Source organism: Hylaeus volcanicus, unplaced genomic scaffold (genome assembly GCF_026283585.1).
Source record: "Hylaeus volcanicus isolate JK05 unplaced genomic scaffold, UHH_iyHylVolc1.0_haploid 12148, whole genome shotgun sequence".
NCBI lineage: Eukaryota > Metazoa > Arthropoda > Insecta > Hymenoptera > Colletidae > Hylaeus > Hylaeus volcanicus.
This window is the reverse complement of record NW_026533113.1, coordinates 18,184-42,564: the sequence shown is the minus strand read 5'-3', so window position 1 is coordinate 42,564 and position 24,381 is coordinate 18,184. Positions and strand designations below refer to the sequence as shown.

General features: G+C 39.9%; 1 protein-coding gene across 2 annotated transcripts in view; it reads left to right on the top strand.

Annotated features, from left to right (window-relative positions):
* The window catches only part of LOC128882714 (ecdysone receptor-like), a 35,624-nt gene extending 12,134 nt beyond the window's left edge, over positions 1 to 23,490 (top strand). Inside the window, exons 2-5 of one of the 2 annotated variants that reach the window (XM_054134441.1) lie at positions 3,081 to 3,481; positions 5,346 to 5,597; positions 5,729 to 6,104; positions 7,140 to 23,490. In XM_054134441.1, the coding sequence (XP_053990416.1) occupies positions 3,081 to 3,481; positions 5,346 to 5,597; positions 5,729 to 6,104; positions 7,140 to 7,384 (1,274 nt within the window). In that variant the 3' untranslated portion in view covers positions 7,385 to 23,490. Of the gene's footprint in view, positions 1 to 3,080; positions 3,482 to 5,339; positions 5,598 to 5,728; positions 6,105 to 7,139 lie in introns of both variants that reach the window. The other variant, XM_054134440.1, reaches the window with a different exon arrangement.
* The last annotated feature ends 891 nt before the right edge of the window (positions 23,491 to 24,381 follow it).

Below are 24,381 nucleotides of genomic sequence, written 5' to 3'. Positions count from 1 at the left end.
ATAAATATTAATCATGAAACCTTTCTAACAGACAAAATAAATATTCTACAATATCAAACTAGATGTTACCAGTCGGTGAAACGTTAAATTGAAATACAAGTCCCACTATTTTCCATTATCGAAATTTGAATACCCAGCAATCGCGAAAAAATGAATTTTAAATTGCCAATTGTTTATTAAATAAATAATCCCAGCGCAAAGGTTGAATCCATGTAAAAATTTGGAAAATTTCGGTCTGAATTTCAAAGAATCGTGTTTTGATGACCGAGTCGGTGGTTCGGTCCCATCGCTACCTGTCGCTCACTGCGCAGGCATCCGACGGAGCGAGCCAGAGTCAAGGCCGCTCAGTGCTCCGCCGTGAGAGAGCTACTAACTAGCACGGAAACCTTGCTACGTAGAATCTAGAAGCGAGCCACGTCGCAACTGGCAACTTCCAAATGATTATGGTTCGCTACGTCTTCCACGAATTTTGAAAGAACCATCTGATCGCGTTTTGGTCCTTCGAGGAATCGCTAGATTCGCCCTAGGGAATTTTAAGGACTGGTCAGCACTGCAATGGCGGGTGTCATGAATTCTGCTATTACATTCATAAATATAACTCATAATAACATACAAATTACAACAATATAAACATATTAATACGATATACATAACATATCATTATACAAATATTATACAAATAAATATACATTGGTATTAATTGTATATACACAGGGTTTATATCGTTATAATTTGTATGTTATTATGGGTCATATTTATGAATATAGTACCAGAATTCGTGACACGCGCCATTGCAGTGCTGACCGGTCCTTAAAATTCCCTAGGGCGAATCTAGTGACTCCTTGAAGGCCCAAAAACGCGATCATTATACAAATATTATACAGGGTGTCCCAAAAACATTGTAACACCTTCAAAGGGGTGGTTTAGGAGGTGATTTGAAACAACTTTTTCCTTAGCGAAAATGTTGTACGAGGCTTCGTTAAGGAGATATTAACGAAAAACTCCGGACCAATTAGACCGCGAGGATGCCACTGGAAGCGCCCGCAGTAGGCGTGGCTACGCGCTAGGCGGCCGCGCTCATACGCTACCGCGAGCGCTCCATCGGTATACTCGCGCTCTGATTGGTCCGGAGTTTTTCGTTAATATCTCCTTAACGAAGCCTCGTACAACATTTTCGCCAAGGAAAAAGTTGTTCCAAATCACCCCCCGAACCACCCCTTTCAATGACCTGCAATATTTTTGGGACACCCTGTATAATACATAATAATGAGCCGATTGAGGTTGGAGCGGGTTATATTGTCTGAGTCCTGATTGGTGGGGGATGGCCCCGCGACTCTTAGACAGAGAAACGCTCTCAAAAAGAAGGTGCACGGAGAATAATCGAAATTGGAATGATAAATTGGAAAAATGTTATAACGGATAATAACTCTGGAAGAACATTCGAAGGTGCCATAACCTGTGTGCACGTGGCGTTGAATTATCAGATTCCCCTGCAGTAAGGAAACCTGTCTGAGATACAGCAACGAGAAGGCTGTCCGTTCAGCTCTATATACAATCATTATGTGCCACTTACCAATATATACACAAACTCGTTATGGCATCGATGCCGAGCCGTTGCATGAAGTCGTGCCCACTGATTTATCAGGTTTTAGTTTCTCTTCTGAACACTTTGTTTAGAGTTTTAGTTTTTTTTTCTTTTTTTTTTATTATTATTCATTCTTTTTCAATTTTAAAAATCGTTAGGAGAATTATATAAAAAAATACTTTTAAGCCCATTTTCCACTGCTACTAAAATTCAGTAGTAACATCATAAGAGAACACGAAGAGAGAACAATAATTTTAATGGGAATAAACAAATGGAAATGAACAATATAAACAAACATACTAAAGTAAAATTAATTCGCCAATCGAGACGAAAATTCTGTAAAATTGAGTGGAGATATCGCGAGATTTGTTAATGAAGATAATGAAGGTATCTGAAGAGGTTGGCAATCCTGGACGAGGCAGAAGGGGAATAACCGAGTGACCACCTAGCACGGTCAGTGTCTCAGTGTTCCAGGTGGATGTTTTCACGGCGATCAGTATTTCCTGATGATCCAAGGAATCCATTCTATAGCTCTTCGCGGAATCGTCGGGAAAGTACCTTCGCTTTTCGTGGGCGGGGGAACATCGCGGTGCGTCATCTTCGGCAAAATCTTTCTCGATGGAAAGTTCCAGGAGAAAACGGCCTCAGAAATTCCGAGAAAACGTTTTCGTTACCACGAATTAAAACTGATCTGAACAAACAATTTGAAAAATTATTAACATTTATTTTATACAATTTGACAACTGAATACAAGTTATATTAACTGAATATAATTGAATATAAGTTGATACGTATGAAAATGAGCGAGATTATTAAAATTATTTAATTGTTTTTCCCTTTTCCATTTTCGGCCACGTGTAGCTTCTTTCAAGGTCATCGCAAGGTCGACCTATTGTACACGTTTGAATTCGTCTTTTTATCAGACACAATACCGCAATAATAAAAATAACTCATCCGGTTAAAAAAAGATCATTGATGACCTTGAATTTTTCAAAAATATCACCTTGATATATTTTTAACGCACGTGGTAAAATTGCCACCTCGAAACCTTGCAGTTTTTTATCCGAACAATTTTTCTGTATCATTAAAAACAACAGAGATACTCCAGATTCTGCTCTCCCTGATTTTTTAACGATAACTCCTCTCAAGGTCACCCGAAGGTCACCTTATTATATCCCTTTAAATTCGTCTTTTCATCAGTCACAAGCATGCAATATTGAAAATACCCATTCTACTTTAAAAAAAATATTAGTGACCTTGAATTTTTCAAAAATATGACCTTGATATACTTTCCGCGCATATGTTAATATTGTCCCCTAGAAACTCGACAATTTTTGTCTAAACAATTTTTCCCTATCGTTTGCAACAACGGAGAAATGCGGGGTGGTCCCAGAAATTGGGCCCCAACTGGGGACTTCCCGTGTAACAGAGTCGACAGACGAGGTGTTTGGGAGGATTCAGGCGTCTAACAGTTTCTTAAATTGTCTGTTCGCAGGTAGGGACGAGTTGTCGCAGCCTGGGTCTTTGAACGGTTATGGAAGCGGGGGTGGTGGAGGCGGAGGAGGCGGCGGCACCGACGGCTGCGACGCCAGGAAGAAGAAAGGGCCCACGCCTAGGCAGCAGGAAGAGCTGTGCCTGGTCTGCGGGGATCGTGCCTCCGGGTACCACTATAACGCCCTGACCTGTGAAGGCTGCAAGGGATTCTTCAGGCGCAGCATCACCAAGAATGCGGTCTATCAGTGTAAATACGGGAACAATTGCGAGATCGACATGTACATGCGGCGCAAGTGCCAGGAGTGTAGGCTGAAGAAGTGTCTGACCGTTGGCATGAGGCCTGAGTGCGTTGTGCCAGAGTATCAATGTGCTGTCAAGCGCAAGGAGAAGAAAGCGCAGAAGGTAGAGTCCAACGATACATATAGATTACCCCCTTGTTTGTTACAAACAAGCCCCCTTACGTACAACTAATTTCTACATGGTTGTATCGGCAAGTTCACAGTACAAACACCTTTACGTTCAAGTTAAGTGGTCGATGGACACCTTTGGGAATAAGAAAGCTAATTATTTAACTGGTATAATAATATGTAACTGTTGATAAAGTTAAAGTAGCAAGATGGAGTTAGGATAGGGTCATTTGTAGTTGTAAACTGTTAAAGCGTAGCTAATATTCTCTATAAAATGAGTATATTAGGTGTAGATATTACTTTGGGAATAACGAAGCTGATTATTTAACTGTTATAATAATATGTAACTGTTGATAAAGTTAAAGTAGCAAGATGGAGTTAGGATAGGGTCATTTGTAGTTGTAAACTGTTAAAGCGTAGCTAATATTCTCTGTAAAATGAGTATATTGGTGTAGATATTACTTCTGCGCTCTTTTTAGCATTTACTTGATATATTGGTAGATAAAGCAGTTAGCAGTAAAACTACTGAGCTGGTCTATTTGTATCATATACTCCAAACTTCTTTCAAAAGTTGTTAACTGTGCATTTATGACTAGTGTAAATACAGTCAGTGTAATAAGTATTCGTACAGGAACCATTTATTTTAAATTGGTTGCTGTACGAATACTTCTCACACTGACTGTATATGGAAAGATTAAAAGATGCGAACAATTGCATTAATATATAATATATTACACACTGTACAACATTTAGAAGACGGTACTTTGAGTTTCTTTTTTTCGAATATGCGTATAAAGTTATGAATTTGTATTTTACCAATGCTTTTCCTAGAATTTTATGACAATTATGATAATTGTAACAGAAAATTAGTGTGATTGAATAGCCAGTTTGCTCCTCTTTTCTGCAATTACAAAGATACAGTTGAATGTATAATGAATATGGGTAACCTTTGTACTTTTAGTATCAAACCTTACTTTTGGTATAAATTCGATAACTTTAGTCTATATTGCACTCTACTAGTCAGAGGTCTTTAGAATTCTAATAGCCTGTTTACTCCTTTTTTCTGCAATTACATAGATATGGTTGAATGTATAATGAATATGGGTAACCTCGGTACTTTTAGTATCAAACCTTACTTTTGGTATAAATTCAATAACTTTAGTCTATATTACTCCCTACTAGTCAGAGGTCTTTAGAATTCTAATTTTTTAAGACTATCATTCACCTATTTCTTTTTAATTTGTAAATTTATTGCATCTCCAAAAGGTCCTATTTTGACACCAGCTCTACACTTAGGCGCCATCTAGCATCTCTTCTTCTAACCAAGCTATTTAAGCTTAAATTAATTAATGTTCTTCAAAGGAATCTTTGTAGAGAGGTGTAAAAAGAGTTTGTAATATTCACTGGTGTTTCCTTAACCAGCACCATCTGTGCCCCTTTTCTTAACCACAATGCTCACTCTTGTTTAATTAGTTCTCTTGGGGTCTGCAATTCCAGGGATTGGTGGGGATAATCTTGTAACTTGAAAGACACCACTACCTCAGAACCAAAACAAGTACAATTCTTATACAAATGGTAATAAGTAGGAGCTGTGTGTGTATTGAAAGTGACACAGGTGGTGTCCTAGATCCACACAGACGAGTATCCACTTAAGTATATATGGCAATTAACATGTGAGTCGGTTAGAGCCATTGATGGACAATATTTCATATAACAAGTCTTCGAGAATCCACAAAAAAAAAAGATTAACTCATGAATCCTAAGATTTTGATTGTTCGAAGCACTACATACAAAGATTGTAAACTATTCTATTGTTGTACGCTTCAGTTATCAAGCTTCCTGTACCATTGCAGGAAAAGGACAAACCGAACAGTACAACGATGAATGGTTCACCAGGCAGCGTGATACGCAGCGACCAAATGGGTGTGAAGATTGAACCAGCGGAAGCTGAATCCTTGTCCACGTCTGGGAGCAGTGGTATTCTAACACCCGTCAGCCCTTTCGGCTATGTGAAACCCATCAGCCCTGAACAGGAGGAGCTGATACACAGGCTCGTTTATTTTCAAAACGAGTACGAGCAACCCAGTGAAGAGGATCTCAAAAGGATCACAGTAAGTGTTTGAAAACTTAGCCTCCATTGGAAAATAATCATTGAAAATGACTGATATCTGAATGAAACTAAACTTACATTGGATGATTCTGAATGAAAAGTGTGCTAATAAGAGATAAATTTCTTCTTCAGCATCAGCCATCAGAGGGAGAGGACATCAGCGATTACAAGTTCAGGCATTTAACAGAAATCACTATCCTGACCGTGCAGTTAATCGTCGAGTTCTCCAAAAGGTTACCTGGCTTTGATGAGCTCCTGCGAGAGGATCAGATAGCCCTTTTGAAGGCCTGCTCCAGCGAGGTGATGATGCTCCGGATGGCGAGGAAGTACGACGTACAAACAGACAGCATAATATTCGCCAATAACCAGCCGTACACCAGGGACAGCTATAATGTGGCAGGCATGGGCGAGACGATTGAAGATCTCCTGCACTTCTGCAGGCAGATGTATGCCATGAAAGTCAACAATGCAGAGTATGCGTTATTAACTGCCATTGTCATATTCTCAGGTACGCAGAGAACCAAATACCAGACTGTTAAAAACTCCTACGTAGGAAATTTATTAGAAATATATTCCTATTTAATAATATTATATTATTATATTAATTAATATTATATATTAGCGATTAATATTAATATATAATATAATAATATAATAATATAAAATTAAATATAATATAGGAATAATATTCCTATTTACAAAAAACGTTTAATCTGTAACTCAGGCAGGTCAGCTGGAGAGTAGGAATTATTCCAAAAGGCAAAGTTAGATTAGGTCTGGATATTATTTTGAGAAATAGTGTTAAACCAAGACTGAATGACTTTATGTAGTCTGTAACTGAGAAATGGCAAGCCAGCTGAAGCTGTTTGTAGCATTTTTCTTGGTTAGATTGAAATTTGGCACGCAGAAGTCACTTTAAGCATTGCATCCAATGCTGTGCTCTTCAGAGGGCAGAGTTGGGATTCCCTTGGATATTATATTGTGGTGTCTTCACGTTGAGACCTTATTCTAATTTTAGAGCGATTAAACCAATTGATATAGTTAGTGAATCCTTAAAACTCTCTTCAAAACTTTTTGTTCAACGCAAATAAAAGGTTTGAAGCCTCGCAGTCAATTTCTCTCCACATTTATGTCAATTTCTAGTTTTAGAGTGACCAAATCAATTGGTATACTTAGAGAATCCTTGTGGAGGAAAGTGTACACTACAGTGTAAAAACTCCTTTCAAAACTTCCTGTTCAGTGCAACAGAAATGAAATCTTGTTTCGAGCTCCGCAGTCAATTTCTCTCCACTTTGAGACCTTTTTAAAGAGACTCTTCGCCTTCTTAGCATGTATTCATTTCACTCTCTGGTTTTAGAGCGACCAAACCAATTGGTATTGTTAGCGAATCCTTAAAACTCTCTTCAAAACTTTTTGTTTTTACAAATAAAAGGTTGTCCCGAGCTTTGCAGTCAATTTCTCTCCACTTTGAGACCTCGTTAAAGAGACTCTCAACTTTCCTAGCATTCTTCAGCTTCTTATTAATTTGAATGTCTGGTTTCAGAGCGACCAAACCTCCTGGAAGGCTGGAAAGTGGAGAAGATCCAGGAGATCTACCTGGAGGCGTTGAGGGCGTACGTGGACAATCGTCGCAGGCCAAAGTCCGGGACGGTGTTCGCGAAGTTGTTGTCGGTATTGACGGAGCTGCGGACCCTCGGTAACCAGAACAGCGAGATGTGCTTCAGTCTGAAGTTCAAGAACAAAAAGCTGCCACTATTCCTCGCGGAGATCTGGGACGTGACGCCCTAGTTCCCCCGTAGCCGGTCACCGGCGCCTGCGCCGATCGGCTAACAGTGTTTATAGTCCCCTGCGACGTCCGAAGACGACGCTGGAGCGCGGCAACGGACGACGAAGCAAACGTGGACGTGAGAAAACGGCGTGCGCGATACACCTTGTACTAGTGCGCCACCATGCCACTGCCTCGCCCCAGGGGCAAGCCCAGGTCGTCCCGAGCCTCGAGGCTCTTCGTCCAGGTCCTCTTCTGCGTCCGAGAGCCTCGAGGAGGCGAGACGAGCTCTTCGGAGCAGAGATTACGAAAGGTTACGAAGGCAGTGGCGAGGCACCCAGGCTGTGATACGTAGAGACAGTACAGAGACTGTAATAAGGAGCTACCTACAGTTATGTTATTACTATATCCTCTACCTGGCTACCCCCGGAATCGATATGTAAATGTCTAATGTATAACGCGTAAGGTTCAGGCTAAGGCGCACGGGAAGATTAAGAATCTAAGAGAGTCAGGGAGCGTGAGAGAAAGAGAGAATGATTGTGTATGCGTGCAATTGACGGTAGGGTGATCACCGAGTTTGGTAGGTGATGGTCTGGGGCCAGCTGTTGAGCAGCGACCCGGCAATCGAGTGCGAAGTAACAAACAAAAAGAAGAATAACAAATGATACGATTATACATAACGATACCATAGAGTCTATATCACACACATAGCATAATAATATATTGCTAGCATGTACATTGTTTATACGAGAAAGAGGAGCGAGTTAGAATGGGATGGAGGAATCGATGGTCTTTGAAGGGTGTCGTGGATCAGAGGTTGGGTCGAGGACTAGGCTTGGCATTTGAGGAACGGCTGGAAACGAGGATAGAGGAAACGTGGGAATAACGTAGTAGAAACGTAGGAAGTAAGTAAAGTAAGTAAGCGAGGCTAGTTGGTAGTAGGTCGTAGTAAGTCAGCGAAGCTAGGCTAGGTGACCGAGTTCAAGTGCAAAGCCTTGTGCCTTCAGCAGCGGACATCGGCTCACCGACAAAACGAAACCATGAAATTTAACCGTCCGTTTTAATTTTTTAATATAAAGAAGAAAAAAAAAATCAACAAAATCAAGTAAAATATCGTAAATCTGTGCGGAGAGAGAATGAGAGAGAATGAGAGGGAACGTGGGGTTAATTATTTAGAGAGATTAGAGGGGGGAGGGGGAGAGATAGAGTGAATGGTAACCGAGCTGGGACAGGGAGAACGAGAAATTCACGAGAACTGGATGCGTGAGGGTTACAAACAAAGATCTTTTCAAAGGAGAAACACGGAACAGGGTTGCTAAGGATGTGGAGGGAACGTTTTGGGGTTGGAAGCAGAGGAATCAGGAGGACTATTCGCTAGGGACTCTGAGACTCGCCTAGACCCTGTGTAATATGCTAGCATTAAAAACAAAAGGTGGCTTGGAGGCTGAGAACTCCGGATACCCGACAGCTGGGTCGCCCTCTTAGATAGAGACTCGTAACACCACCTGAGAATAACAAACCACGCTCTTACACACACTCAAACTATGTACACACTCCTAAACGTTGCGTTGGCTAAACCGCAATCCACCCGTGGTGATCGCTGGGTGGTCAGAGCGTCAATAATCGTAGCCCGATTCTGGCACACACTCACACAGAGCATGATACACTAAGATTCTGGATGTTGTAACACTGTAACTCTATGCTATTAACTGATTGTACGCAATTGTATTCCGTAGTAGACTCCAAACGCAGGTTTTAAGCAAAAGAAAACGATAAGATTAACGTAACAGAAGGGTGGAAAGTCGAGATAGCAAAGCGGACAGTCAGATAAGAGCGTCAGTTCCACGTATAAGAACTACCATCGCCTAGGCCGACTAGAAACACCGTATATATGTGTGTGTGTGTATATATATATATACACACACACGTATCGTGTTCTACTATTGTAACGTTATACCTGTTAAACGAAGCTAAAGCAAGCGACATCGACCTCTGGAGCAGTGCGGACAGGATGCCTCGATAGGCACAGAAAGATAAGGACTTAAACTCGCAAGGACTTGAACGCTTAGTAGATTCATCAAGGCCACTTTGGTCAAGGACCGAAGCATTGCTCCAGGGATCGACTAACGCCTGCAGACGTTTCTCAAGGAACAGTCGTTTTAGAAGACCTTCGACGCCTCGGAGTGACGTGGCAGACGACTAAATGATAAAACGTTAAGAGAACTGTACTCTAGGTAAAACGCCGCAAGGCTGACACTGCCACACCGCAGAGTGTACGCCAGAACACCACCAAAAGAACGTTGCAAGAAGCACGGAGCAGAGCTATACGGCGGAGAGACAACCTGAGACGAGAAACGAAGAAATATCTCATCACCGTCATCATCTTCAGACTCGACGAGAAGATCGTACCAGGAACTGTCTTGAGGCGTTGCTGATCTGGGCTAAGGTCGAACAGAGATTCGACTCTCTTGGAGAATATTTCTGGCCACCATCTGAGAATAATTAGAAAAGTTCGTGTAAATGTATGCTCACGGTGTCCACTGGCTGGTATATCAACACTTTGTCCATCGGATGGCTGTTTGAGGCTTCCTAATTCCATCGTTGTCTATTTACAGTGTGTAATTTGAGGAGACGAGGCTTTTGATACACCTAGCAGAAGTTAATAGTTAATAATCAATATGTACCGATAGACACTCTTCTGAGTTGTAGATTGTTTCTAAATAGACCGGTGGACAAAGTCTTGGGTGGCTGCTGGTAACCGTAAGTAATCCTTCAACGCAGTGTTTCAACTTTTCATGGGATTCGAGCAAAGATGGACAAAGTTTCATTTAAAATAATTGCACAATTATATAAAGAACCAGCAAAGTAGAGGATATCTACCGTGAAACAACCAAGGCGCAATTTGGTTTTTAACCAAAGTCCTGAAATTGTCAGTTCTGAACGTCGTGTGTCCGACTGAAGAGAATCTCTGGCTAGTTGGCAACACGTCGAGACAGGGGGAGACCTGAAGAGCGACTACGCAGATAAACCATTTTGCACGCACCTGTACTCCTCGTTGTTGTGCCACGCATTCTTACATCTTCCATATCGAGTGCTTTCAGGCATCGTCGTTTTTGCAAGAGAAACCGTGAAAAAGGGGAGAGAGCGAATGAAAAAGGGAATACAAGAGGAGGAGCAAAGAAATATATCGAAGACACACACACTGTGACGACATTGCCTATTGTATACACAACTGAAGTAGCTTTGGACTCTAAAATTCGTAACGAGTAAGGTTCGACGTTAAACTTCCTTTCGATTCACTTTAGGTAAACGCTATCTATCTCGCTAGTTTTGCTCGTAACCCGGCACGTGGGTCATAGGCAACGTCTCCCCTTTTTTAGCTGATGACCCACAGCTTGGGTTGTGCAGAGGTTGGTCAGAACGTTGGGGTAAAGATTGGCAATAACATCGAGTAATTGGTCAGTTGGACGGACAGAGACGAGACTCGTATTTAAATAACAATTTTAAATGAAAAAATATGAAGTAGTCTTTTCATTTTGGGGCAAGAATTTTAGGTGGGGTGTTTTTTTTGTTTGCTCTAAGGACCGGTTTCACATTAATATGGTATATTTATTTGTAATAATTCAGCGAGGCTTATTCGTGATTATCGAGCGATTCACTAAGATTTATTCGCGAATAACGAATAATTTCGACGACTTATTCATGGATAATGAATAATTACGACGATCTACTCGTGAATAGTTTCAACGATTTATTCGCGAAACGAATAAGTCGGCGAGGTTAATTCGCGAATAACGAATAATTCAACGGGGTTTCTTCATGAATAACGAGTAATTTCGACGATTTATTTGCGAATAACGAGTAATTCACCAAGATTTATTCGTAAATTACGAATAGTTTGAAGGATTTATTCGCGAACGAATAAATCAGCGAGGTTAATTCGCGAATAACGAATAATTCAACGGTGTTTCTTCATGAATAACGAGTAATTTCGACGATTTATTTGCGAATAACGAGTAATTTACCAAGATTTATTCGTAAATTACGAATAGTTTCAAGGATTTATTCGCGAACGAATAAATCAGCGAGGTTAATTCGCGAATAACGAATAATTCAACGGGGTTTCTTCATGAATAACGAGTAATTTCGACGATTTATTTGCGAATAACGAGTAATTCACCAAGATTTGTTCGCGAATAACGAATAATTTCGACGATTTCTAGTCGTATCTTATTCGAATATTATTCCAAGCATAAGGCCGATCTATACCACCACCGATACGCGAGCAATGGCCGATGAAAAAGCGAAATGGCGCGAAACTTGAACCGCCTGGAGCAAGCCCCCTCGCCCCCGTCCCCCCACAATCGCGCTTTGCAGGTTTCACGTCGAGACGCTCAGGAATCAAGGTGAACCGCATACTTCGACAAATGAAAAACCGGTCATACGTTACTCGGCGAGGGAACGACAGAATGAAAGCAAAAGAAACGTGCGTATGTGTGCGTGTGTGTGTGTGTGTGTGAAAGAGAGAGAGAGAGCGAGAGAGAAGAGTGGGGGTGGGGAGTGAAAGGAGCAAAATGGATGGCAAAGCGAGGGAGGGAGAAACCGTACACGGACAGACACACAAACACAAACACAACGCGACATGCAGAGTCACGGAACACAGACAAAAGAAAAGAAATAAAATAAACAAAAACGGAGGGAAAAAAAAAGGAAAACACGCAATTCTACGATCACTGCCAATGGCGTTAACCGTTGACGTCGATTTTCTCATTGTCTTAAATGTCGTAGCCGTTTATTTCCCCGCGCCCATTCGACGCTAACCGCTGAAAAAAAAAAGAAAAAGAGAAAAAAAAGCACGATTATTATACAAAATAAGGAAGAAGAAAAATGAAGAAGATGAAGAAACGAAGACACTACCACGCGCGTTCGCAGACGACACAGAGATGTCGAGGATGAACCGAAGAGGATGAAAAGAAACAAAACGGAAGACAAAACCAACAAAACGGAGCGTAAAAGAGAAGCGGAAAGAAAATGGAAAAAAAAAACAGATAAAAAATATATTATTATATACACACACTTGCGCGCTCGCTCGATTTCGAATTTGCCATTCGACGAGGTAGAGCGAGCGATTTGTTCATGATACTGCCAACTCGAGTTTCTGTGTTTTTTTAAGGAACAACTATAATACTCCTTTAAAACGTGTCGAGCCACACGTTGCATACAATCAGACACACAAGCACACACGCACACATACACGCATATACACACATACACACACGCCGAACATAAAACTCACACGCGCCACGCATGTTGTTTAATCCTTTGTGGTCCAGATATTCTGACGCCCCACTGATGTCGAGCCACGCTCGACGTACGACCGCGAGGGGTTAACGGTACCGTATACACGCGATCGTGCCACGATCTCTCTTGTCTGTCTGTTTGTCCGCTCGGGGTACCCTGATCTGTCCGTTTCTCCTAGGTGTCTCCTTTGCCTGTGTGTACATAGACAATTATTCGACGCAATTTATTCGCGTTCACGGTGACGAATAACGAGGTCCGGAAATTCCATTAATCGCGTTCGATTGTTATACAGAGCTGTCGGCAACGCTTGATTTGCGAATAACCGAACAAAACGTCACAGATTTATTCTTGAATAACGAATAAGGTATCGACGTGTTTATTCGTGAGTAACGAATAAGACGTCTTCGTTTATTCGAAAGCGACGAATAACGATTTCATTCATCGATTTATTCGAGAAAGGTTATGAGAAAGGTTATTCGTTGTTCTTGAATGATTTCAGTTTATTCGTAACGTTTATTCGACTATTTATTCGAGAGCGACGAATAACGATTTCATTCATCGATTTATTCGAGAAAGGTTATGAGAAAGGTTATTCGTTGTTCTTGAATGATTTCAGTTTATTCGCAACGTTTATTCGACTATTTATTCGAGAGCGACGAACAATGATTTCATTCATCGATTTATTCGAGAAAGGTTATGAGAAAGGTTATTCGTTGTTCTTGAATGATTTCAGTTTATTCGTAACGTTTATTCGACTATTTATTCGAGAGCGACGAACAATGATTTCATTCATCGATTTATTCGAGAAAGGTTATGAGAAAGGTTATTCGTTGTTCTTGAATGATTTCAATTTATTCGCAACGTTTATTCGACTATTTATTCGAGAGCGACGAATAACGATTTCATTCATTGATTATATTCGTATGAGAAAAGGTTATTCGTTGTTCGTTGAATGATTTCAATTTATTCGCAACGTTTATTCGAATATTTTACTCGAGGCAGAATGAATTTCATTCGATTCGATTTGATTTTGAGCTTTTATTCGTAATTTTATTCGATTAATTTTTGCAATCGAATATTTATTTAACGAATAATACCAATCACGTATCAAATTAGGTCACGTGGGTCAGATTAGGTCACCGTGAACGCAGTCACCTCTCTCGTTGACCTTACAAATAAGAGGAAAAACAATTATAAACACGGTCTGCGTTTGTAATCAGCCGAACCGACGGTTGAAACGGTATTTTCTTATTGGAGGCAACGTCGGCCCTGCGAGAGCGATAGAGAAAGCGAGTGTGTGTGATTGAGACGAAGGTTCTTGTTATTAATCAAGATGGAGGTCGTTTAATTTATTGGAAGCTGTAGAAAAAAAAGAAAAGTAAAAAAACGAAAACGGAGGAAGCTTATACGCTGAAGATTATTATAAATAAAGTTAAATGATTATACTTTGTTATAGCAGTTTACATGTTATTTTTCTCGGTTACACGCGAACGGCACGGTTGTTTCGTTCTTTTTGCTGTTGTTCTCTCTTATTATTTTTTTTTTTCTTTTGAAAATTGAATTGTACATAACGTTTGTAAAGGAACCCTGAGAATTTTCATCGCGCGATAATTGATTGCTGGACATTTGCCCCAGTCGGTGACGCACCGTGGGGTGAAAAAATGGCGGCTAGTGTAGATGGCGCCACCCTTCGAGCAATTTTAAGTCCTTCGCGAGGACTGGCCCTTTTCTTACCGTCGCAATTTTATTAAAAATTCGAGAGTCTTTCTCAGCAAACATTTTTAGCACGTTCAGAGAATTAATTATATTAGCCAGGTGCATCAAAATTTATTATTTATTATATTTCTACTTTTTTAAAACCTTCGAGATTCGCTCGAAACGTGCAATTATCGAGTTGGCGAAACAGCAATAAGCTACGCGGAATGTATTTAAATGAAAAAGAGAGGAAAAATGAATCGCAAATATTGTCGTAATTAAGTTTTTGTTCCGTTAGTAATTAACAGTAATTAACAAGAGCTGACAAAATTTTCGGGGCTGCCCACCACTAGCACACCAAAGTACTACGACGTTCGTGAATATAAAACGTACAAAATTTTTAATCGACGATACACTCGGCGTTGATTTTACTATAAACAACGTAAAATAAATATTAGAAGTTAATCGTCGCTGCTAGGCATATATACGAATAAGTCTGAGGAAACGATAAATCTAATAATCTAAACGAAACAGATAATGCTGAGAGAGAGAGAGAGTGTGAGAGAATGGACGAGAGGAGTGGGAGTACAGCGGGAGTGTGGGGGAGGGAGGGAGAGGGAGTAAGTCAGGAATTTACTATATTATAATACCGATAATTGTACAAATTGTCCCCTCGGTTTTTCCCAACCAGGAGAAAAGATATGCGTCGTTGTTTGTCACTTTAGGACCTGCCCTCGTCGGATGTGCACCCGGTCGACTTACTACTACTACTACTGTTACTCCTATTATTACTATTACTGCTACTGTTACTGCTGCTATTACTACTACTAAAACACACACACACACACACACACACACACACACAAACTTTGTACTTGCAGCACTCGCAAATGCACGTACGCGCACACACGTACTCAAACCAACACACACACATACACATACACATACACACAGAGAGAGAGAGAGTGAGAGAGAGGCAAACAGATTCGTGGGATCGGTCGAGAAACAGTAGTTCTCATTCACCATCCAATAATTTTGTTTAGTCATTATTTGCACGAGCATTAATTCAAAAAAATTACAACAATTATTTAGAGAAAAGAAAATAATTGTCGCCTTAACGAAGGGAAATACCGACACAGATTATATTGGAATTCATGATCTAATATCCGAACGATAATTAGGTACCTCTGTCGAGAGTGGAACGCAAAGAAAAGTTACCGATCTCGTCAAGTTCATCGAATTCGGGTTCCCCCCCGATCGGCCACGACACTGTTACACACACACAGCGTACACACGTTTCGAAGAACATGAAAAAAAGCACACGAAAATGCGTCTTGTATCTTCTACTAGCATCTATATACATACTATACACGTTAATTGTAAAAATAATTCGAAATTAATTGTTAACGCGAGAGAACTCGGTGTGGAAAAATTAGGCGGAAACGGCTCCTTTTTTTTCAGGCGTGCGAATTGGATTATTTGGGCGTTTTGCAGGGTTTTGTCGTGGGGAAAAAATGGCGGCCGAGCACGCGGACTCGGCCATATCGGAAACGAAACTATTGACTAATTGGTGCTTTCGGAATGTATTAGACTGAATTATTGTTGTACGTTTTAAAATCGATAAAAAAAAAAAACGAAAGATACGCGAGGAACGGAAAAAAGAAATTCGCGGAGGAAATACAAAATTTTGGGAGTTTTTGCCCCCACACGCGTTTCGATTAACTAATCGGTAAATATTATTTCTATTTGGAGCGTTTTATATATACGATATTATTATACTGTATAGGTTGCACACTTACACGTACACATGTACACGTACACATGTACACGGTATTAATTCGTACAGTGATGGGAATCAAATCGCCTTTGTGATTGGAAAGTTATTAATAAGAATGTTGTTTTAAGAAATTTGTCGAGAATTCGTTGCCTGCTCCCCCCCCCCCCCCAAAGGTTAAGAATCTTTCAAGTACGTTCGCTACGTGTCGCGTCGGACTGTTCTGGTTTACGATTCGTCGGTGACCTTGAGCGGCCGCTTTATTCGGCACCGACGCGCGCCAGGGGCGTACGACGAACTCCGGGGGCCCCGTTTCTCGAACAGGGGGCGGAGGGGGGCCAAGGAGCAAAATTCAGCCTTCGATTTCGTAGAAATTCTGCGGCGACGCTTGTGATTCTAGTAGATTAGGTTTGTTGAACTCGATCGATTCGAAACTCAAAATTGACATTTTTAGGGGTTACTTATCGGTATCGTGGGCTCGTTGTTTCTCTTTGTTGGCACCGGGGGACGCTCTATCAGGGATAATCGACTGTTAAAAATAAAATTAAAAAAAATTACGTCAGTGGTTCTCAACTTTCGATGCGGCGCGGAATCATAACTTATCGCTAAAACTCGAAATTTGACATTTTCTCAAATTTCCCTGACGGCATGAGAACCACTGCTATCGTTGAATCACGAAATCTGACAACTTCACACGTCGAAAAGAAACTTTAAAGATCGAGCGTCCCCGATGAAGCGCGCTCGAAATTTTTACTAGGAGAAATTTATCTAATTAATGAAATTTGGACATTTCGTGGCGAGAGAATTTTGATTATATTCGTTGGTAGCTGAGAGGGAAGTGTCGCGATTCCCACCACTAAATTCACACACGTGTGTATGCAACATGAATTTCAAAAAGAGAGAATAAAAATTACCATCATTCGGATACTTTGTATGTACATCAATTAGAGGTTATGTTTGAACGAATGTGCCTGTGCGTGTGTCATGTCTGCGGCTGCTTGTGTGCGTGTGTCGAGGAGGATGGGTGCGAGAGAGAGAAAGACTCGGCGTGCACTCCGCCCGAAACGCGCGGGAAAGAGGGGGGGGAGTGAAAACTTCGTGCGGAAGAATTTTTCGAACATTGGCAATGGCGGCGGCGCGGTACGATTTAACTCGCCCGTATACGTTTAATAGAAGTTACATGAACGTAGATATCCGTTAGGCACGCGCGAATGGCGCCACTGTCTGTGCGATTATTCGAAAATTCGAGAAATTTTGCGAAAACTTTTTGGAATGCTGAAATTGGCAACTTCGTCAAAGAGGTGCACCGTCGACGACACGAGAAACTACGATAATCGTTTCCAAGAATATAATTCAAAACGTAAAATTTACGTTTTCAAAAATTCAAAATTCAAAATTTCTCAAAGTCGAATTCGATTCTCGAGTACGTTGAAATCACGAAGCATTGAATCGTGGCAATAAAAAAAAAAAGAATTCGATATATGCTGGGCAATTTTGTATGGAACGATTTCGTATTGAAAATTCGAAAATTCGAGAAATTTGCGAAAATTTTTGGAATGCTGAAAATAAATTGGCAACTATCGTCAAAGAGGTGCACCGTCGACGACACGAGAAACTATAATAATCGTTTCCAAGAATATAATTTAAAACGTAAAATTTACGTTTTCAAAAATTCAAAATTCAAAATTCCTCAAAGTCGAATTCGATTCTCGAGTACGTTGAAATCACGAAGCATTGAATCGTGGCAAAAAAAAAAAAGAATTCGATATATGCTGGTCAATTTTGTATGGAACGATTTCGTATTGAAAATTCGAAAATTCGAAAAATTTGCGAAAATTTTTGAAATGCTGAATATAAATTGGCAACTATCGTCAAAGAGGTGCACCGTCGACGACACGAGAAACTGCGATAATCCTTTCCAAGAATGAGAAATTTTCCGAGTAAACGTAAACTTTACGTTTTCAAAAATTCAAAATTCAAAATTTCTCAAAGTCGAATTCGATTCTCGAATGCGTTGAAATCACGAAGCATTGAACCGTGGCAAAAAAAAAAGATTGTACAATATATGCCGGTCAATTTTGTATGGAACGATTTCGTATTGAAAATTCGAAAATTCTTTTTTTCGGTCATTTCTAGGGAACTTTTGAAAATCGATGTTGCAGCTCGTGTCGTTGTCGAAAGATCCTCAAGTTCCTAACTGAAACCATAATTTGCACGTCGACTGTGGCGCCAAATGAAACCTCTGGGAATACCCGAGAAATAAAGAAATAGAATCGGAGAACGGGTTACATTGTTAAAGCGAGAAAAAGCAACGAGTTTGTACGCTCGAAGTTGTCTAGGAATCTAGGGACTCTAGGGAGTTCCTGGAGGGCCGTTTCGGGTATTTCATGGTGGCGAGTTGTGCGCAGACGCGCGAGAAACTCCCCGTTATTCGCGCATGCCTAGTAACTTACGTATTTTCTGCGATGGGCATGCGAGGAGCCATATATACATCAACAATATTATATTCTAACGATTACTAATTAATAATGTACAATAATTTTAACGATTGCTGGACGCTGAAGTCTTTAAAGCATTATAAACAGTGTTGCACGATGAAGGTTTGCGCGGTACCGGTGCGAGAGAGAGGGAGAGAGTGAGAAATAGCGACGAAACGTATCCTGAGTGAACAGTAAGACGAAGATAGAGAGCTAAACCGGACGGAAGTATATGTATTTGTTTTTTTGAAATCAGTGCGTATCTTTTTTTTGGCGGGAAAACGAGGCGGGAATTATATTCTGGGAAAGGATGGAGGAGCGTTGTTGCCGGCTTGTGTTTCACGGGGCCGCCATATTGGCGTTGTGTTCTTTCGAACCATTCACGTCGCCTTTCAGCGATTCGAAGAATTTTTAACCGGGCAGAATTTTGCAAAAATATTTATACCTTTTTTTCCCCCAAAAACTTCGAGTCTCTCGAGTAATCGCGTGCGATTTGAATTCCAATTATTCGACGGAATTATTCGCGTTCACGGTGACGAATAACGAGGTCCGAAAATTCCATTAATCGCGTTCGATTGTTATACAGAGCTGTCAGCAAAGTTCATTTGCGAATAACCGAACAAAACGTCACAGATTTATTCTCGAATAACGAATAAGGTATCGACGTTTATTCGTGAGTAACGAATAAGACGTCTTCGTTTATTCGAAAGCGACGAATAACGATTTCACTCATCGATTTATTCGAGAAAGGTTATGAAAAAGGTTATTCGTTGTTCTTGAATGATTTCAATTTATTCGCAACGTTTATTCGACTATTTTACTTGAGGCAGAATCAATTTCATTCGATTCGATCGCGTCCAATTTGAATTCCAATTATGCAACGCAATTATTCGCGTTCACGGTGACGAATAACGAGGTCCGAAAATTCCATTAATCGCGTTCGTTTGTTATACAGAGCTGTCAGCAAAGTTCATTTGCGAATAACCGAACAAAACGTCACAGATTTATTCTTGAATAACGAATAAGGTATCGACGTTTATTCGTGAGTAACGAATAAGACGTCTTCGTTTATTCGAAAGCGACGAATAACGATTTCATTCATCGATTTATTCGAGAAAGGTTATGAAAAAGGTTATTCGTTGTTCTTGAATGATTTCAATTTATTCGCAACGTTTATTCGACTATTTTACTCGAGCCAGAATGAATTTCATTCGATTCATCGGTTTTTGAGGACAACTTTTCGAGTCTGCGACATCGTGAAATTTGGCGCGCAACGAAATTCGATCTTTTTTTTTTTTTTTTTAACGAAAGCTTGCTCGAAGACTTTATTATTTCGAAAAATTCTTGTTATCGTTTTAAATGCAATACTGTGAACCTCAACGAACAGGGGGGGGGGACAACCCCCCTGTATCTTTGGGGGCGGAGGGGGGGGATTTGACAACTCTTCCAGGGCGGTTGCAATAAATTTCTCATAATATTCCGAAGATTCTCAAGAATTATCAAATTTTATTCTAAAAAATTAAGACGATCAAGAAAGTCACGAAAATATTGCCCGGATCATTTTCCCGTAACCCGAAATCGCCCTCGAAGGGGTCGGAAGGCGAACCCTAATCAAGTACAAGCGAGAAAGGAAGTGTTGAAGAAGAAAGACAAAAACAAAAAAAGAAAAGAAATGAAATAAACGAAAAGAGTTGAATAATCTCAACGCCAATCCAGCGTCGAATATGAAATCGTTAAAGAATTTATTTTCCTGAGAATCCGCGAGGCGTTCAAAGTTTATATTAATAACAACCAAAACGAAAAAGAGTATTTATTTTTCTTACACAGTATTGCAAGCCTTTTTCATTAAGGGTTTGAGGGGTGGAGGTGGCAGGGGGAGGGGGGGGGGGAGTGGCCGGTGACCGAAAGATTCACCTCCAAGTTCGAGGGAAAATAACATTCGACGAAAACGAGATACGGAGACGCTAGGTGGCGGAACCGTCGCCTCCAAGGTCGGCCGGCTTCGCCGCCATCTTGGCTTTTCGCCCGCGGCGCCATCTGTCGGGCTTTTGATCTCACTGGTCCCCCTGTGATTGGCCGACGGCCGCCGAGAGGCGTGGCCGTAGGTTTCAGGGAGAATTGGAGGGGGAGGGTTGACCTTGGAGCCGAGGAATCCGCCGCTCAGTATAGAGAATAAGACGACGGCGAGAATACGTAGAAGCAAAGAGTTCAAAGAGAGTGCATTGTGTACATAATAACGCAGGGGAACGAGAGCAGGGACGAGGAAACGCAAAGCATTGCCGTGAAATACAGAGGGGAAACGACACCTTTGTAAATTAGCTTTGTACATTAACCCTCCTATTTTTTTTTTTTTTTTTTTTTTTTGTATGTTTGTTTATTGTTGCCGGACGAACCGTGAAGGAGGACTGTGGACGTTGTTAATTGTTCCGGGAGAAATTTATTGTTGCAGACGTACGGGGCAGAGGAAAAAGAAACGATATCGATATTAGTAGTAACTCGAAGTAATCGGAAGATTTGCATTTTTTCTTTTTCTGTATATTATTCAAGGCTGTCCGGAAAGATGTGTTAAAGGCTTTGGGTACTTAATTTTATCGCGTTAATATTTTTTTCGTTTTTGTTTTCTTCTTTATTTATTTTTATTTTTATTTTATTTTTTTTTTATTTCTCAAAAGGGATTTCATAAATTATGTTTCAGAAAGAAACAGTGAATATTGTAAATTCGAAGATCGGCGAACTGTTTCGGAGGTGATTTGTTTTATCGAAATTTATAAAAAAAAAAGATCGATATTTACTTTTTTCGACAATAATTAACGAAGAAACTTTCAATCGTTTATATGTAATTGTCTTAAGTTCGTTTACGTTCAGATGAAAATTTTATCTGTCGTCGATGTTTCCATCTTGAGGCTCTGTTATGTATATAAATAAATATACATGTACGTATATACATACATATATAAACATAATATATTTTTCTGGGATAAAAAGTAACTAACGATTACGTATCCGACCTCGTGGACGCAATAAAAATTACGCAATGGGCATCAGGGTGTAGTGTAATAGAGAAAGAGAGTGAGAAAGACATTATAAAGAGATGACTATTTTTTTTAAACAAAACACGATGGCGGAGCAATAACGGAAGCTTCTTCCTTTCGAAACATCCGATGAGAAACGTATTGATTTTCGTTTTTCGTCCGGTTAGAATTTATTTTATTCTTTCTTTCCACTTAAACCCGTTGCGGTCGTATGTCGGGCCACGCTCGACGATACATCTACAGGGTCTTCCAAAAATGTTGGAGGTCATTGAAAGAGGTGGTTCGGGAGGTGATTTGAAACAACTTTTTCCTTAGCGAAAATGTTGTACGAGGCTTCGTTATGGAGATGTAAAGAGAAAACCCCGGACCAATCAGAGCGCGAGTAGGCCGCGGTAGGCGTAGGCTACGCGCTAGGCGACCGCCCTCCGCCGGCATACTCGCGCTCTGATTGGTCCGGAGTTTTTCGTTAATATTTTCTCAACGAAGCCTCGTACAACATTTTCGCCAAGGAAAAAGTTGTTCCAAATCACCTCCCGAACCATTTTTTTCAATGACCTCCACCATTTTTGGGACACCCTGTATAGTTCGCACGCTACGACCGCAAGAGGTTATGTTCGTCAAGTTACTCTGCCCTGTATCGAGATACAATCGATGGAAATTCATGAATTATACGCGAAATTGAATTTATAATTATTTATGTAAATTATATCACGTTAACGAGCAATCGTGTTAATTGCATGTAATATTTATTATGGGTAATTCGTGAGTGTTCCATGGAACGATGCAACAAAAATTTCTCTCGTTTGGCACCATAATTATTCAATGAAAAAATCGACGAATACGGGTGTTTAAAGAGGCAAAAATTATTTTATTCTACTTAATATTTCCATTTTTTTTTTTTTTTTAGAGGCGAGGAATTTGCCTTTTTCGGGTCTGGGTGAGATTTGAATTGTGGATTCGAAAAGGCAAAGATTATTTTTACTTCTACTAATTTTTGCATTTGAAAAAAAGAAAACGAGAAATTTTGCTTTTTAGGTTAGGTCTGGGATGTGGATCGAGTATTAATGAAAAATATAAAACAAAAGAACGTTTACAGTTTTCTTCCAGGGTTGTTCGTTTCGCGAAGGATTTAAAAAATCGCGCGTTGTATGTATATAGACCGGAAGACCGCTGGTCGCCATATTGTTATTCGCGATTAACAGGATGTCATTGTCGAGTCCGACGGATATCCTTTCTCTCCTTTCCTTACCTTTCTCTCGGACAGAGACATCTTGTATGGAAATTTTGTTAATTTCATCCTGGAAGTTTTTGTAAATTACTTTTCATCCCCTTCCCCTATCAATTTTTCAATTGTAATATTGCATACTTCTTGCTTCGAACTACAAACCGTTAGATTTAACATTCTCTTAAGGTTAGCTTTAATTGTTATCAATTAATGATTTATCAGTAACAGTTACGTTTAATATTATTAATTATTATTTTACTAAGCGTTCGTGTTTATCATTATTATTATTATTATTATTACAACGATTAATGTAATTACTATTGATGTTATCATGGACGACTTTTTAACGAATTTGTGCAGTATGTACAGACCCCTTTAGTTAATTTATCGTTTTGTGTAAATGTTTAGAGGCGAATCCGGCGCATTTAACGATTAAGATATTTTGCAATCGAAGTACGCAGCGCGGAAGCGAAAAAGAAAGGGAGAAAGGGAGAAGCCCTCTTGTCTGTTGTATATTATTTTTATTTCCACCTTTTTTACAAATAAAACGAAAGCGAGAATCGGTTTTGACCGTGCTATGTATGGATGATATGTTCCAATACTAGAATAAATCTTTCAACAAATACTCGACCGTTGTTAATGTTTTTTAACACAGTATTTATTATAATCACTGAATTCTTCTCTGTAACAATTGCTACGGTATCTGTTTACATGTTTTTCTAATTTCTTCGAGAGAATAATTTGAATATGCAGCGTTAATCTAGGCCGCCATCTAGGTGAGGACACTTGAAACTTCTGTAGGGATCACGTGTGAGGGTTATCGACTGCACAGCCTCGTGGTAACAAAACGATATTTTATTATACACAATAGGCGCGTAACGCGCGCGATCCTTACACAGGAAATACGAAGAATGTACTTTTTGAACCTTCCTCTTTTTGTCGGCTACACGCTGCTTTTTAAGCTGACTGTCGCGGTCGGTAATGCAGGAATCCGGTCGTAGGCGCCATCTAGACGAGTCGACTTGAAACTAATAGACTACTTAAATAACTATCCGTAGGAATGATAAATTTTAAGTATTAACTACTATATTGAAGCGTTAAAAAAGCAAATGATCGTATGAATTATGCATTAAAAACGAAATAAAGAATCATTGACTGAAAGGTATCGGTGGCGCCATCTTAGAGAAATAGTGGGAACTAGTTTCACTACAAACTTGGTCGTTTTGCTACCGATGGCGCCACTGATTACTTTAAATAAATTATTAATTAGATTAGATTATTAATTATTAATTTAGAAAAAAATGTGTAACAATTACGATTTATTGCTTTATATCACTACAATATATTATTTTAATATATTATTTAAACACTTGTCTTTCTTTACACATGTATATTTCAATGAAAACAATCAAGAAGAGCTGCAAAATAAATATATTTCTTATCGATAATCCAAGGCAGAGGTATTCAAAATCTTTTGTAATACTTTGATAAGCACTGATAAGCACTAAAGTGCCTA